The sequence below is a fragment of the Littorina saxatilis genome, linkage group LG1 (assembly GCF_037325665.1).
Source record: "Littorina saxatilis isolate snail1 linkage group LG1, US_GU_Lsax_2.0, whole genome shotgun sequence".
Taxonomy (NCBI): domain Eukaryota; kingdom Metazoa; phylum Mollusca; class Gastropoda; order Littorinimorpha; family Littorinidae; genus Littorina; species Littorina saxatilis.
The window spans coordinates 19,651,595-19,666,410 of record NC_090245.1 but is presented as its reverse complement, the minus strand read 5'-3'; the positions used below and the strand labels follow the sequence as shown (position 1 = coordinate 19,666,410).

Sequence of the window (14,816 nt, the reverse complement as noted above, 5' to 3'; positions counted from 1 at the left end):
TTGTTATGCTAGTTCCAAAGTTGCAAATTTAAGTTTTTCACCATTTGTGAAATGTGTATGCACTGGGTAGTGTAAGCTTACTCAAAAATGAGGTTGCATGTATTTATATATATCTGTGTGATTTGTTGTCGTTTATAGGTTTTTGTGTTGTTGTTTTTTCATTTTTCTTTGTGTTTTGTCATTGTCCTTTGTTTGTGTGTCGTCTTTGTCTTTTATTTATTTGTTCATTACTTTGTTAAAAAGATGACATGTCATGTGTAGTTTTTTTAGTTTAACTTATAATTGTTGACTCATAGACCATTCATGTACGAACAGTTATTGATCATTTCAGGGATAGCTTTGATCTCAATGTTTTAGTGCAATCTTGTCATTGTGATATGTTTTCCTTTTTTATGTAAAATGTGGACATCTAAGAAACAAAAAGATGTTAGCATTTTAAATATTCTAAGCGTACATGTGCATGTGAGAGCTGACACTGCTTGCTCTTCTTGTTTTGTTCGTTTCTTTTACTTTAATAACTGAATAGTCCATAGAGAATGTATGTGGTTTTGGTGGTGCTTTTAAGTCTTTGACAGCACGCAGTCACACTCCCATAACATCACATGACAAGGCATGATGTGACATTGCGCTTTATTCAACCATCCCGCAAGAAAATGACAAATGAGACAGCAATTCAACTTTTTACCTGCAGAACAATTAATGGAAAAAGGTGGAAGAGCAACTAACAATGTGAGACAGAAGATTCTCTTAGTTTCAGTATAATCAAATTTATACACACAAACACACACACAAACCCAATTTTATTAGGTTTTTAAATCTTTAAACCCCCTGTACAACATATAACTCAAGAACAGATCAACCAGTGTGTAAATATATATAATCTCTGTACACACACACACACACACACACACACACTCTCACTCTCTCTCTCTCTCTCTCTCTCTCTCTCTCTCTCTCTCTCTCTCTCTCTCGTGAGATTGTTCAGTAAGTTTTCTAGTATTTTAACACCATGTACATAATAATTCTGCTGATCAGATTCACCAGTGCATATAAAGCCTGTACAAAGAATAAAATATTACGTGTACTGAAAAAAGCCAGTAATTCTCGGTTGTATAAGATCTTCGAAATCAGAGAAAATGAGCAATTTCAACTCCAAAGATCTGTGCAGGTTTTCTGGGGTATGGAAGCGTCCTTAGTCACATTAAAAAAAATTACTGTGACTGCAATCTGTGCAGGTTTTCTGGGGTATAGAAGAAGCTCCCTTAGACCAATACAATAAAAAAAAAATACTGTGACTGCAATCTGTGTTCAGGTTTTCTGGGGTATAGAAGAAGCCTCCTTAGACCCATACAATAAAAAAAAATACTGTGACTGCATCTGTGCAGGTTTTCTTGGGTATAGAAGCCTCATTAGACCCATAACAACAACAAAATACCGTGACAGCAATCTTTGCAGGTTTTCTGGGGTATAGAAGCCACCTTAGACCCATACAAAAAATACTGTAACTGCAATCTGTGCAGGTTTTCTGGCGTATAGAAGCCTCCTTAGACCCATAAAAAACAAATACCGTAACTGCAATCTGTGCAGGTTTTCTGTGGTATGGAAGCGGCCTTAGACACATTAAAAAAAATATTGTGACTGCAATCTGTGCAGGTTTTCTGGGGTATAGAAGAAGCCTCCTTAGACCCATACAATAAAAACAAGTCGCGTAAGGCGAAATTAGTCTGTATAGATCTATGATTTAGTCAAGCTGTGGAACTCACAGAATGAAACTGAACAGAGTCCGCCGCTAGTGCAAAAGGCAGTGAAAGTGACGAGCCTGTTTGACGCGGTAGCGCTGTGCTTCATAGCACGCTTTACCGTACCTCTCTTCGTTTTAACTTTCTGAGCGTGTTTTTAATCCAAACATATCATATCTATATGTTTTTAGAATCAGGAACCGACAAGGAATAAGATGAAATTGTTTTTAAATCGATTTCGGAAAGTTAATTTTGATGATAATTTTTATATTTTTAATTTTCAGAGCTTGTTTTTAATCCAAATATAACATATTTATATGTTTTTAGAATCAGAACATGATAAAGAATAAGATGAACGTAAATTTGGATCGTTTTATAAAGAATTTTTTTTTTTACAATTTTCAGATTTTTAATGACCAAAGTCATTAATTAATTTTTAAGCCACCAAGCTGAAATGCAATACCGAAGTCCGGCCTTCGTCGAAGATTGCTTGGCCAAAATTTCAATCAATTTGATTGAAAAATGAGGGTGTGACAGTGCCGCCTCAACTTTTACAAAAAGCCTGATATGACGTCATCAAAGACATTTATCGAAAAAAAGAAAAAAACATCCGGGGATATCGTTCCCAGGAACTCTAATGTCAAATTTCATAAAGATCGGTCCAGCAGTTTGGTCTGAATCGCTCTACACACACGCACACACACACACACACACATACACCACACCCTCGTCTCGATTCCCCCCCTACGTTAAAACATTTAGTCAAAACTTGACTAAATGTAAAAATACCGTGACTGCAATCTGTGCAGGTTTTCTGGGGTATAGAAGCCTCCTTAGACCCATACAAAAAAATACCTTAACTGCAGTCTGTGAAGGTTTTCTGGGGTATAGAAGCCTCCTTAGACACATTAAAAAAAAATACCGTGACTGCAATCTATGCAGATTGGGATTTTTGTCTGAATCAATTTAGCATGTTGACATTGGTGTCGCTTGAACAAAACATCCCCGCTCTGTACAGGGAGCAGTCGGGCTGTTGATTGTTGGCACACATTTAATGATATACAATACCGATACATGCACACATCCTGGCTGTGACCTAACGAGTATTTGTTCACCTCTGAATTCTTTGTCGATCAGTTCCTTGGGAGATACGGGAAAAAGGTTACAGAACTTGTTTACGTGACGGCGTAATTCGCATTATGACATCTTCTCGAGAGAAAAAAAATCGCTTTTGAAATCAAAGATTTTACTTTGCAAGAGAGGGTCAAGCAGAGACTAGAAGTCTTGGTATGTTTCTTTCGTGTTGTTTTTCATTAAGTTGAAGGATCCTGAAAGAAAAAAAGTTTGGTCTGATCTGTGGTGATGAACATGATGATCGCTGAGACGTGAAGTTCTGTATCTTTAAACGAAGGGGAAGTCTGAAGACATTGTTATGATGGCGTATTTACAAGCTCGACCTACTCGGCGGAAATAATTGTGACAAGCAAATATCTTCTTTTTTTTCTTCTTTTTTTTCTTTTTCTTTTTTTTAAAGTAGAAAGGTTTTCTTTTAAAAGAGGGGTTGCTGTATTAACCGGCCAGGCTAAACTTGTATGTACAATAATCTTCTAATGTCAGCGACCTTTCGGCAGCTTCCATGGCGTCAAAGTTAGTGGCGATCCTGATTCCCTACACAGGCTCAAAACAGTTATTTACGAATCAATACTTTGCCTAAGCAACATACAGGCAGTTACAGACATTTTGGCAGCAAGGTGATATTTACAAGCACATTTCATGCCGAGTTATGTTGATACATTGCACATCTCTGTATAATACGAAAAAATAGCAGTTCAATGGCAAGATTTTTGCTCCAACATACAATAATATATTGGAGTCCCTATTGAAATGTGAGCATTTGATGCAGGAAGCGTGCTTTCAAGCAAAAATAAACTTATAAGTAAAATATTGTTCATCACACGCACACACACACACACGCATGCACACACACACACGCTCGCACAGTCCTCATCTCCTCCTTTCCCCGCTTGTTACTAAACTTCTTGGACATATCCCGGACCTTGACCGAGACCTTGAACTCCAGCTTGACCCTGGCCAAGGACACCCTCCAAGTGCTCGATGTAGTCCTGTTCCACTGTGTCTCTGTTGGGCCATTCCCGGAACTCGTTCCTACCCATGGCCTTGTGCAGTCGCTTGGGGACACGGTTTTCGAGCACCTTTCCGACCTGGAAATTCAAATAAATTGTAACTGTTATCATGTACGGTTGTGACACAAATTGCAGTCCTGAATGTTTACCTCTTAGAGCATGGAACATTGTTGTATTCTTTCCAGAACATCAGCAGACACTCTGTTTGCGTTGACCCCAATGACGACAGCCAACTGAAGAAATATTTATATAATAAAATACATGTACCTCCGATCGCGAGCGTGTTTTCATCAACAAAAACTGTTGGCAAGAGGAGGCATATACGTATATCATCAGCGCATCAGTTTTAGTATTTCAAATCTTTTTTTTCGTTTTTACATTTAGTCAATTGACTAAATGTTTTAACATAGAGGGGGAATCGAGACGAGGGTCGTGGTGTCTGTGTGTGTGTGTGTCTGACTGTCTGTCCGTGCGTGTGTGTGTGTAGAGCGATTCAGAGTAAACTACTGGACCGATCTTTATGAAATTTTACATGAGAGTTCCTCAGGGCATGATATTCCCAGACGTTATTTCATTTTTGAGTCACTTGAGAAAAAGTGACTATGTAATCGGTCAGTGTTAGTCTGTCCGTCCGGCCGTCCGTAGACACCACCTTAACGTTGGACTTTTCTCGGAAACTATCAAAGCGATCGGGCTCATATTTTGTTTAGTCGTGACCTCCAATGACCTCTACACTTTAACGATGGTTTCGTTGACCTTTGACCTTTTTCAAGGTCACAGGTCAGCGTCAAAGGAAAAATTAGACATTTTATATCTTTGACAAAGTTCATCGGATGTGATTGAAACTTTGTAGGATTATTCTTTACATCAAAGTATTTACATCTGTAGCCTTTTACGAACGTTATCAGAAAAACAAGGGAGATAACTAGCCTTTTCTGTTCGGCAACACACAACTTAACGTTGGGCTTTTCTCGGAAACTATAAAAGTGACCGGGCTCAAATTTTATGTGAACGTGACTCATTGTGTTGTGAATAGCAATTTCTTCCTGTCCATCTGATGCCTCATATAATATTCAGAACTGCGAAAGTGACTCGATCGAGCGTTTGCTCTTCTTGTTTGAATAAATGTCTTTGATGATGTCATATCCGGCTTTTTGTAAAAGTTGAGGCGGCACTGTCACACCCTCATTTTTCAATCAAATTGATTGAAATTTTGGCAAAGCAATCTTCGACGAAGGCCGGACTTTGGTATTGCATTTCAGCTTGGAGGCTTAAAAATTAATGAATGACTTTGGTCATTAAAAATCTGAAAATTGTAATTAAAATTATTTTGTTATAAAACGATCCAAAACTACGTTCATCTTATTCTTCATCATTTTCTGATTCCAAAAACATATAAATATGTTATATTCGGATTAAAAACAAGCTCTGAAAATTAAAAATATAAAAATTATCATTAAAATTAAATTTCCGAAATCGATTTAAAAACAAATTCATCTTATTCCTTGTTGATTCCTGATTCCAAAAACATATAGATATGATATTACTTACTTACTGCCTTTCACGCCTGGTGGCGTGTAGGGCAGCATAGATATGATATGTTTTGATTAAAAACACGCTCAGAAAGTTCAAACGAAGAGAGGTGCAGTAAAGCGTGCTATGCAGCACAGCGAAACCACTACCGCGCTAAACAGGCTGGTCAGTTTCACTGCGTTATGCACGAGCGGCGGACTACAGTCATTGTTAAAAAATGCAGTGATTTCAGTTTCATTCTGTGAGTTCCACAGCTTGACTAAATGTAGTATTTTCGCCTTACGCGACTTGTTGTTATTTATTTGATCAGCCGTATGATAAATTCCATCACAGCAGTAAACTGCAATCTGCAATGTTTTTGTTTTTTTATCTCCCTGGCGTCACTATGCCAGCTTTTTGCATACGCCAAGCAGCAATTAAGCAGATCATCAAAAATTAGAGACGAAACATTATAATAAAAAGCCAATCGTGTACACTACATTGGGGTGTGCAGGTTAAAGATCCTACGATTGACAAAAGGGTCTTTCCTGGCAAAATTGTATAGGCATAGATAAAAAATGTCCACCAAAATACCCGTGTGACTTGGAATAATAGGCCGTGAAAAGTAGGATATGCGCCCAAATGGCTGCGATCTGCTGGTCGATGTGAATGCGTGATGTATTGTGTAAACAAATTCCATCTCACACTGCATAAATAGATCCCTGCGCCTTGAGTCCGAGTCTGGAGATACGCGCGCGATATAAGACTTCATATAATAATAATCAATCAATCAATCAATCAATATGAGGCTTATATCGCGCGTATTCCGTGGGTACAGTTCTAAGCGCAGGGATTTTTTTTAATTTTTTTTTTTAAATATTTTTATTGAAGGCGCAGGGATTTATTTATGCCGTGTGAGATGGAATTTTTTTTTACACAATACATCACGCATTCACATCGGCCAGCAGATCGCAGCCATTTCGGCGCATATCCTACTTTTCACGGCCTATTATTCCAAGTCACACGGGTATTTTTGTGGACATTTTTATCTATGCCTATACAATTTTGCCAGGAAAGACCCTTTTGTCAATCGTGGGATCTTTAACGTGCACACCCCAATGTAGTGTACAACGAAGGGACCTCGGTTTTTCGTCTCATCCGATAGACTAGCACTTGAACCCACCACCAAGGTTAGGAAAGGGGGAAGAAAATTGCTAACGCCCTGACCCAGGGTCGAACTCGCAATCTCTCGCTTCCGAGCGCAAGTGCGTTACCACTCGGCCACCCAGTCCTAAAAAATAATAATAATAATAATAATACAACAACAACAACAAAACCCACAAAAGAAAAAGAAAGACTAAACAAACGAGAGAAAATAAAAGACAGAAGCTAGGAAAACAATGAAATTTAAAAAAGAAAAGTATCGACAATCAAGACTGACCTTGATGATCTCCACCTTCTCAATCTCGCCGTCGATCTTCAGCTGGTAAGCCTGGTCAAGGAGGAAGCGGCACCACCGGTCTTCATTCAGATCCTGGGTCAGGACTACCAGCACGGCACGAGAAGCCGGCATGCTCTTCTCGAAGTTAGCGATCTTCGTCTGACACGGCACAGCATCCAGCTCCTCGAAGTAGATGGTGAACTTGCCCTTGTAGCGACTCTGCGGGTCAGTCCTGGTCGATCCGTTGTCCAGCGTGGGGAGGAGCGAGTTAAGGACCCACGGGTGGTCCTCCTCGGCTGCGATGACGTAGAAGTCGTAGCGCTTTTGGCCAGGGTCGTCTTGGCCTTCGATCTCCACGTAGCCAGCTCGGGTTTGTCTTCCGCGACCGCAGCAAGCGCGCCTGAACAAGAGGGGGAAATAATACAGAATATTCATGTACTACAGGATAACAGGTTTCGCCTCTTAAGGACTAGAACAAGGGGAAATGAATACATATAGTGGGGCTTCATCTGGCACTCTAGTACCGTGAGTAACAAATATATATTGTAGACGGTTGGTCTCGTAAATTAAGGTAGTATATGTAATGACAGGACCCCCTTTTTGGAATCACTGAGTCAGAAGCGGATCTACATTGCTGGTGGCCGTGCATGATATGCGTAGCCTTGTCAACAGACACAACATATGGATGATGGAAAGTGCTCTTTATTGGGAGGCGCGGCGTTCTCTCCCCTCCCCTCACGAATACATCTACAGTATATAGAAAGGCATCGATCACCTTCTTGGTAGAAACCAATAGATTTAAAATGTCGAGTCAAATCAAGACAATATGTGAGCTAAAATGTGTATCATTTCACACACAAAATGTATTTTACATTCAAAAATGAATTCAACACTCCATGCATGGACACTACGTATTAGTGTTTGCTTACCCGATGGCTCGACGAAGGCGATAAATGCGGAGCCTGATAAACCAGCGCTGACGATAGAGGATGTAGCTGACAATAAGAGCGATGATAAATGTCGCACCGATGGCGCCTCCTACGTAGTACCACGTATAGTCTGTGCAGTCAATTTTGTCAGGTCCAAACTTTGTCAGAGCTATGCCATTCCACCCGGGAGGGCTGGGAGAAACAAAGACAGTGGAAATTAGTGACTAAAAATAGCCTGCAGTTCTCTGGTGAGGGTGGTGGTGGTGGCAGCAAGAACAAGAACAAATTCACACTACTGTCTGTCTGATGGGAAGAAGAAGAAAAAAACGTTTGCCGTTAGGCCTGCCTTACAAACACATATATAAACAAGTCGCGTAAGGCGAAATTACAACATTTAGTCAAGCTGTCGAACTAACAGAATGAAACTGAACTCACTGCATTTTTACAGCAAGAGCGTATACTCGTAGCATCGTCAGTCCGCCGCTCGATGCACAGGCAGTGAAATTGACAAGAAGAGCGAGGTAGTCGTTGCGCTGAGAAGGATAGCACGCTTTTCTTTATCTCTATTTTTTTTTAACTTTCTGAGCGTGTTTTTAATCCAAACATATCACATCTATATGTTTTTGGAATCAGGAACCCACAAGGAATAAGATGAAATTGTTTTTAAATCGATTTCGGAAATTTTATTTTAATAATAATTTTTATATTTTTAATTTTCAGAACTTGTTTTTAATCCGAATATAACATATTTATATGTTTTTGGAATCAGAAAATGATGAAGAATAAGATAAACGTAAATTTGGATCCTTTTAAAAAAATTTTTTTTTAACAATTTTCAGATTTTTAATGACCAAAGTCATTAATTAATTTTTAAGCCACCAAGCTGAAATGCAATACCGAAGTCTGGCCTTCGTCGAAGATTGCTGGGCCAAAATTTCAATCAATTTGATTGAAAAATGAGGGTGTGACAGTGCCGCCTCAACTTTTACAAAAAGCCGGATATGACGTCATCAAAGGTATTTATCGAAAAAAAGAAAAAAACGTCCGGGGATATCATTCCCAGGAACTCTCATGTCAAATTTCATAAAGATCGGTCCAGTAGTTTGGTCTGAATCGCTCCACACACACACAACACACACAGACAGACAGACAGACAGACACACACACACACACACACACACACACATACACCACAACCCTCGTCTCGATTCCCCCCTCTACGTTAAAACATTTAGTCAAAACTTGACTAAATGTAAAAAGAGTTGATGTTGTTGTTGTTGGTATTGTTGTTGTTGTTACATGTATTGTTGTTGTTGTTGTTGATGTTTGTTGTTGTTGCTGATGCTGTTGTGAAAGCTGAAAGGAAACAACTGCTCGCTTTCTAAGATGGACAAGAACATTCTGCGCCGAGATGTTCAAACACACACACACACACACACACACACACACACACACACACACACACACAGAATAACACAGAGGGTCCAAAACACAAACACTAATTCAAACTTAATGTACAGACAGAATCCAAACAAGCAAAACCGAACAAATTTCAGAAATTACCTTGCGCACTTGTAGGTATCATTATTCACCACTTTGACAGTGGTGGTGTTGAGCCAGGTTCTGAACCAGCGAAGGTCGCACGTGCACGCGAAAGGGTTCAAGGACAAGTTGAGTGTCCTCAGGTGCTGAAGGTCATGCACTGAGCTGGCATGTACCAGGGCAATCTGACGTGAACACAAAAAAGGACATCAATGACATGAATTAGTAATTAAAATTAGTATTAATTATACCCAAAAATAGTAAATTTCAGACTAATTTTCAATAATTCGGCAATATTGTATTCCTCAATCCTGACTAGCGCGTCGATCTGTTAGTCCGGGTTGCGTGATTTGTGACATGATTTAGTTTTGAAAGCCTTGTTGGAAGGGGGAAAGTTAAAGCTCTACGCCCTCACGACAAAGCCATAAGAGGCTTTCAATAAAGAAAGAGAGATAAAAAAATAAACAAATAATAATAATAATAATAAAAGAAATGAAATAATGTTTTATTCAACTGCTGCTTAAACATACACACACACACACACACACACACACACGCACACACACACACACACACACACACTCACACACCTGGTTACTGCTGAGATCCAGACTCTGGAGAGTCGTCCCTGGCGTGCTGAAGAGGTGTGCACCCCAGGACGAGAGCTGGTTGTTCTTGAGGTCGAGATGCTGCAGCTGGTTCAGGTTCCTGCACGAGGGTGTCAATCCATTCAAACATCGTGTCAGAAAGACAGACAAAAAGGATCTAATTTTAGAATGCCATTGCTGACCAGTGCAATGTTATGTTACAAGTTATTTTGAGGATGAAAGTCGCTTGTTCATTTCAATGCTTGGTATTCTCTCAGGTGCCAGGAGATTGGTTCCGAATAACTCTCACCTACTCTATTACACAGGAGACAGAAGAATCATCCATCTGCATGACAGAACAATTTTTTCTGAGTTTAATTTTCCTGAAACTTCCATTGCTCCTTCGACGTTATGTTTGTGAGTATCTGAATATGTCTGAGTTTTAGTCTTGCGTCAAACTACGTCTGTATGTGTCTCTCTGAGTTTAGTCTTGCGTCAAACTACGTCTGTATGTGTCTCTCTGAGTTTAGTCTTGCGTCAAACTACGTCTGTATGTGTCTCTCTGAGTTTAGTCTTCGTCAGATCTGCAGACTTTCATTGCACCTTTAACGTCCTTTCTAGGTCTGAATGTGTCTCTCTGAGTTTAGTCTTCGTCAGATTTCCACTGCTCCCTCAACCTTGAACTATACGTCTGAAAACGTCTCTCTGAGTTAGGTCGTCCTAAGACTTTCATTCCTCCTTTAACCTTAGGATACGCCTGAATATGTCTCTCTGAGTTTAGTCTTCCTAAGACTTCCCTTGTTCCCTCAACCTTGAGCTACGTCTGAAAAAATGTCTCCTTTGTTGTCTTTTTGAGAGTGTCATTGCTCCTTCGACGTTATGCTATGTCTGAATGTGACAACTCCGAGTCTTTCTTAGAATAAGGATAAGAATACCATTTTCATTTAGTCCTGTGAGGTTTACCTCTTGGAAATTCGGCTTCTTCCTGACTGGGCAAAGCGAGCTGCTGTATACAGTACGGCGCTACCCTATTATTTTTCCTTTTCCTGCATGCGTGTTTTCGTGTGTCTAAGCCCTAAGACTTTCGCTGTGAACTTTGGGTGGTTTTTGTTTTGTTTCGTAGGCTTCTCAAGACTTCAATGGAACTTCCAACGTTATGCTATAATGCGAACTGTAAACTGTTACCTGAACTGGGCATCGTGGACGTACTGCAGATGGTTGCTAGCGAGGTTCAGGGTCCGCAGGTTCTTCATGTGCTGCAGCAGGAAGCCGTTACGGTCGCTTTCCAGGAGGCCGTTGAGGACGTTGTTCTGAAGATTGAGGGTCTGCAGGCTCGTGAGGTTATCGAAGTAGTGGTAGGGGATGTAGTTGCACTGGTTGTCCGACATGTCCAGGAACGTCAGTGACGTCAGAGAGGATAGAGCTCCTGGGTTACGCTATTTGGGACAAGGTACATTGAGAATTAAGCGTACGTAGTGTTTAATGTTAAGCTATTGAGACAACAATGGACTGCGAACCAACCGCTCGCCATGCACTGTTAAATTAAAAAAAATCAATTGTTGAAAAATATGAAATATATGTAGCTTGGGGAGAAGCTTGTGGTCAGTTCATTGCCGTCATAGACGTTGTTCGACAGCAGCTGAAATGTGGGAGAGAAAACATAGGACGGATTTTAGCCGCTGCCGTTTCCTCCTACTCCTTCTTCTTTATCTTCGTCGTCTCTTCTCTAAAAGCAAAGCTTACCAATCAGCTGTTGGCCATTCAGAGACTGACACTGGCTAGGTTAAGATATCTGACTAACGCATTTTTTTTTTATAAATCCAGGCTTCAACATGCAGCTTGGAAAATGTAGAGTGTGTAAGAAACAAAGGTTTACTTACCTTGAGAGTCCGCAGGTTGTTGTTCTTGAGGTTGAGAGTGAGGAGACTGGTGAGGGGTGCAAACATCATCTTGGGGATGTAGCTCAGCTTATTGTTTTGCAGGTGCAGAATGCGAAGACTCACCAGGCCATTGAAGCTTTCCTCCGATACCTAGCCAAAAGGTGAGCAAGGCTGAAATTCAGTCAGTCTTAACCTTCACCGGATCACGATTTGGACTACACAGACCGGATCAGGTGGGTCGTGTACGACCCATACTTTAACAGAAGGATCGAACTTAAAAAGTATGGGTCATATATGACCTACGCCATCCGGATAGGGATACACTTTTTACTGCCTCTTTGCAGAGTATGGGTCCTGTCCTGTTTACTCTCTACACGGCGGACTCTCGGAGCAGTGATGCTTGCAACCTGCTCATCAAGTTTGCTGACGACTCGTCCTTGACTGGCATGATTCGCAATGACGAGTACCTATACAGAGCGGCGGTCGATGAGCTTGTGGGGTGGTGTGACAGAAACTACCTAGACCTAAACGTCTCCAAAACAAAAGAACTCATTGTCGACTTCAGGAGAGAAAAGCCAGAACTTCAACCAATCACCATCAAGGGTCAACCAGTTGAGACTGTTAAGTCGTATAAGTACCTGGGCATGGTAATTGATGATAAACTGGACTGGACTGAACACATCCGCGCTTGCTGCAAAAAGGGCAACCAGAGACTCTTCTTCCTCAGAAAACTGAAGAAATTCAGGGTGGACCAAAAAATCATGTCACTGTTCTTTCAGTCAGTAGTACAGAGCGTCACGCTATACAACATCGTATGCTTCCTTGGGAGCGCAAAGAAGACGGATGTTGATCAGCTGGGGAAAATTATCAGAACTGCTGAAAGAATCATCAAAGAAGAACTGCCAAGCATCAACTCCATCTACGAGAAGACAGCCATCAGAAAGCTTGATAAGATCCGGTCAGATCCATCTCACCCTCTCCATCCCGTCCTCGCAGCTCAGACTCCAGCCCGATCAGCATCGAGGAGGTTGCGCTCCTTCAAGTGCCGCACTAACAGGTTCCTGGACTCCTACTTGCCCTCTGCTGTCAGGCTACTCAACGCCACGACCTGAAGCAGCCTGTGTGATTTGCCGCCAACTCCGCAGCGATGGGCACTTTGGTGCATGTGTGGGTGCGCGGATGTTGATCCGCTGGTGTGAGTGTGTGTGTGTACGTGTGTATGCCTGTGTCTGTGTGTGTGTGTGTGTGTGTGTGTGTGTGTGTGTGTGTGTGTGTGTGTGTGTGCGTGTGTGCTTGTGTGTTGTGATCGTGTGACTGTGTGTATGTATGTGTTTGTGTACAAGTGTGTGTGCGGGTGCGTACGAGTTTGTAGAATGCTCTTGGTCTTGATACACGCGCATGTGTTATCTATCCATGACCTTTTAAATCATGCCTGTGTGCCATTATTACCCACTCAATCTGAATATATTTTATTGTTTTTAGTTAAACTGAGATAGAGAGAGATGGCGAGTGAGAGAGAGAGAGAGAGAGTGTGTGTGTGTGTGTGTGTGTGTGTGTGTGTGTGTGTGTGTGTCTGTGTGTGTGTGTGTGTGTGTGTGTGTGTGTGTGTGTGTGTGTGTGCGTGTGTGTGTGTGTGTCTGTAAGTGTGAGTGCTGCGAGAGACGCTCAGGATGTTTACATGTGTTTCAATGCAATTCTAATTCTAAGTTTACAGCAAATATGAAGCGGGCTACAGTTATTAGTTTTAAGTGCAATCGTTTAATTCTTAATACATGTGATGTTTTTATGTCTGTGATCGCCTGACACTGTAAGGCAATTTTCCTTGTTTTTATGAGGACAGTAAACATTTTGAGTCTTGAGTCTTTGACATTCGAATAGGGATTAACATCGTAAACTCCCTTCTTTAATTCCATATGGATCGCGCCCAGGACCCACATAGTCCGGACTGCCCAGTTTACATTACGTCATTGTTCATTTGTTTGTTTACAGAGATAATTCTTCAGAAAGGGCTCGATGGGAGGGTCCTATGGTGTTTGAGGATTACACGAAGTCTTAATCAAAAACTCCCAATAGTTTCAGAGATACGGACACTTCTGTGAGACTCGGTGCACGGTGAAGGTTAAAGCACCAAGGATGTTCTCAAGCGAAAGAGTGTTTGTACTGTGTGTAAAAGCCTGACAGAGTCTGTGATGGCTGACTGTGCGTTTAAACACCAATTTCTTCGCCATCTTCATCTTCAAGAGTCGTACCCCATCCGCCACTCAAACTTTAACCCTGCTCTTTTGTTTATACTGTCTTAGGGTTTAAGACCACTTATTTCTGATGCAAAGAAAAGACACACGTAAACTTTACAGTCTACTGAATAATATATATTAGAAATTAGTTTTACTTACCTCGTGTGTGCCACAGTCGCTAAGGTATAATTCACGAAGATGGATCAAATTGCTGAAAACTCCTTTTCCAAGAATCTGAAGGTTGGTCCTCTGTTGAAGAAATATGAATACAGGGAGTGTTCACAAGAGGAATTTACACACATGAATGTACAGATCACAGACATGGGCGAGGCGATGATTTTAATTGACTTACATCCGTCTATAGCTGTCCCTAGAGCTGGCACGTGCTTTGTGCCTTGCTTAGGGGCAAATTACACCTGCGCAGTCGCCACTACACTACATGCTGCGATAGGGATTATGACGAGTACTTGGCCTGTTTTCTTTTTACGCAACGTGTAGCGGGCTGGAAAAAAACGATTTACCTCAATAATCTGATTCTGCGCAGGTATAATTTGCCCCTTACGAAAGAACTCTTCACTGCTGCTGGCCTGATAACCATTCGAAGACATAGATCAATACCAACTTTACATTGACACAATCCTTGTGTGCTTCTCCTTATGACAGAAGACGGCCAAATGTCAAACTGATAAAAGCAGTTGGGTTTTTAATTTTTTATTATGTCCCTCCAACTAATCGGGACCAATTCGTTTTTGTTTTCCTCCTCAGTTTTGACGACGGCAAACACTGAAGGTGTCAAACAGCGTTGTTC

The 14,816-nt window shown here is 41.1% G+C and overlaps 1 protein-coding gene across 1 annotated transcript in view; it reads right to left on the bottom strand.

Moving 5' to 3' along the window:
- Positions 1-613: 613 nt before the first annotated feature.
- LOC138964132 (insulin-like growth factor-binding protein complex acid labile subunit) overlaps positions 614-14,816 on the bottom strand; it is a 37,812-nt gene continuing 23,609 nt past the window's right edge. The window contains exons 7-14 of the mRNA XM_070336023.1: positions 14,168-14,257; positions 11,775-11,924; positions 11,080-11,330; positions 9,898-10,015; positions 9,329-9,492; positions 7,766-7,957; positions 6,837-7,236; positions 614-3,961 (exon numbers count right to left, since the gene is read on the bottom strand). Of these exons, the coding sequence (XP_070192124.1) occupies positions 3,770-3,961; positions 6,837-7,236; positions 7,766-7,957; positions 9,329-9,492; positions 9,898-10,015; positions 11,080-11,330; positions 11,775-11,924; positions 14,168-14,257 (1,557 nt within the window). The 3' untranslated portion in view covers positions 614-3,769. The remainder of the gene's footprint in view (positions 3,962-6,836; positions 7,237-7,765; positions 7,958-9,328; positions 9,493-9,897; positions 10,016-11,079; positions 11,331-11,774; positions 11,925-14,167; positions 14,258-14,816) is intronic.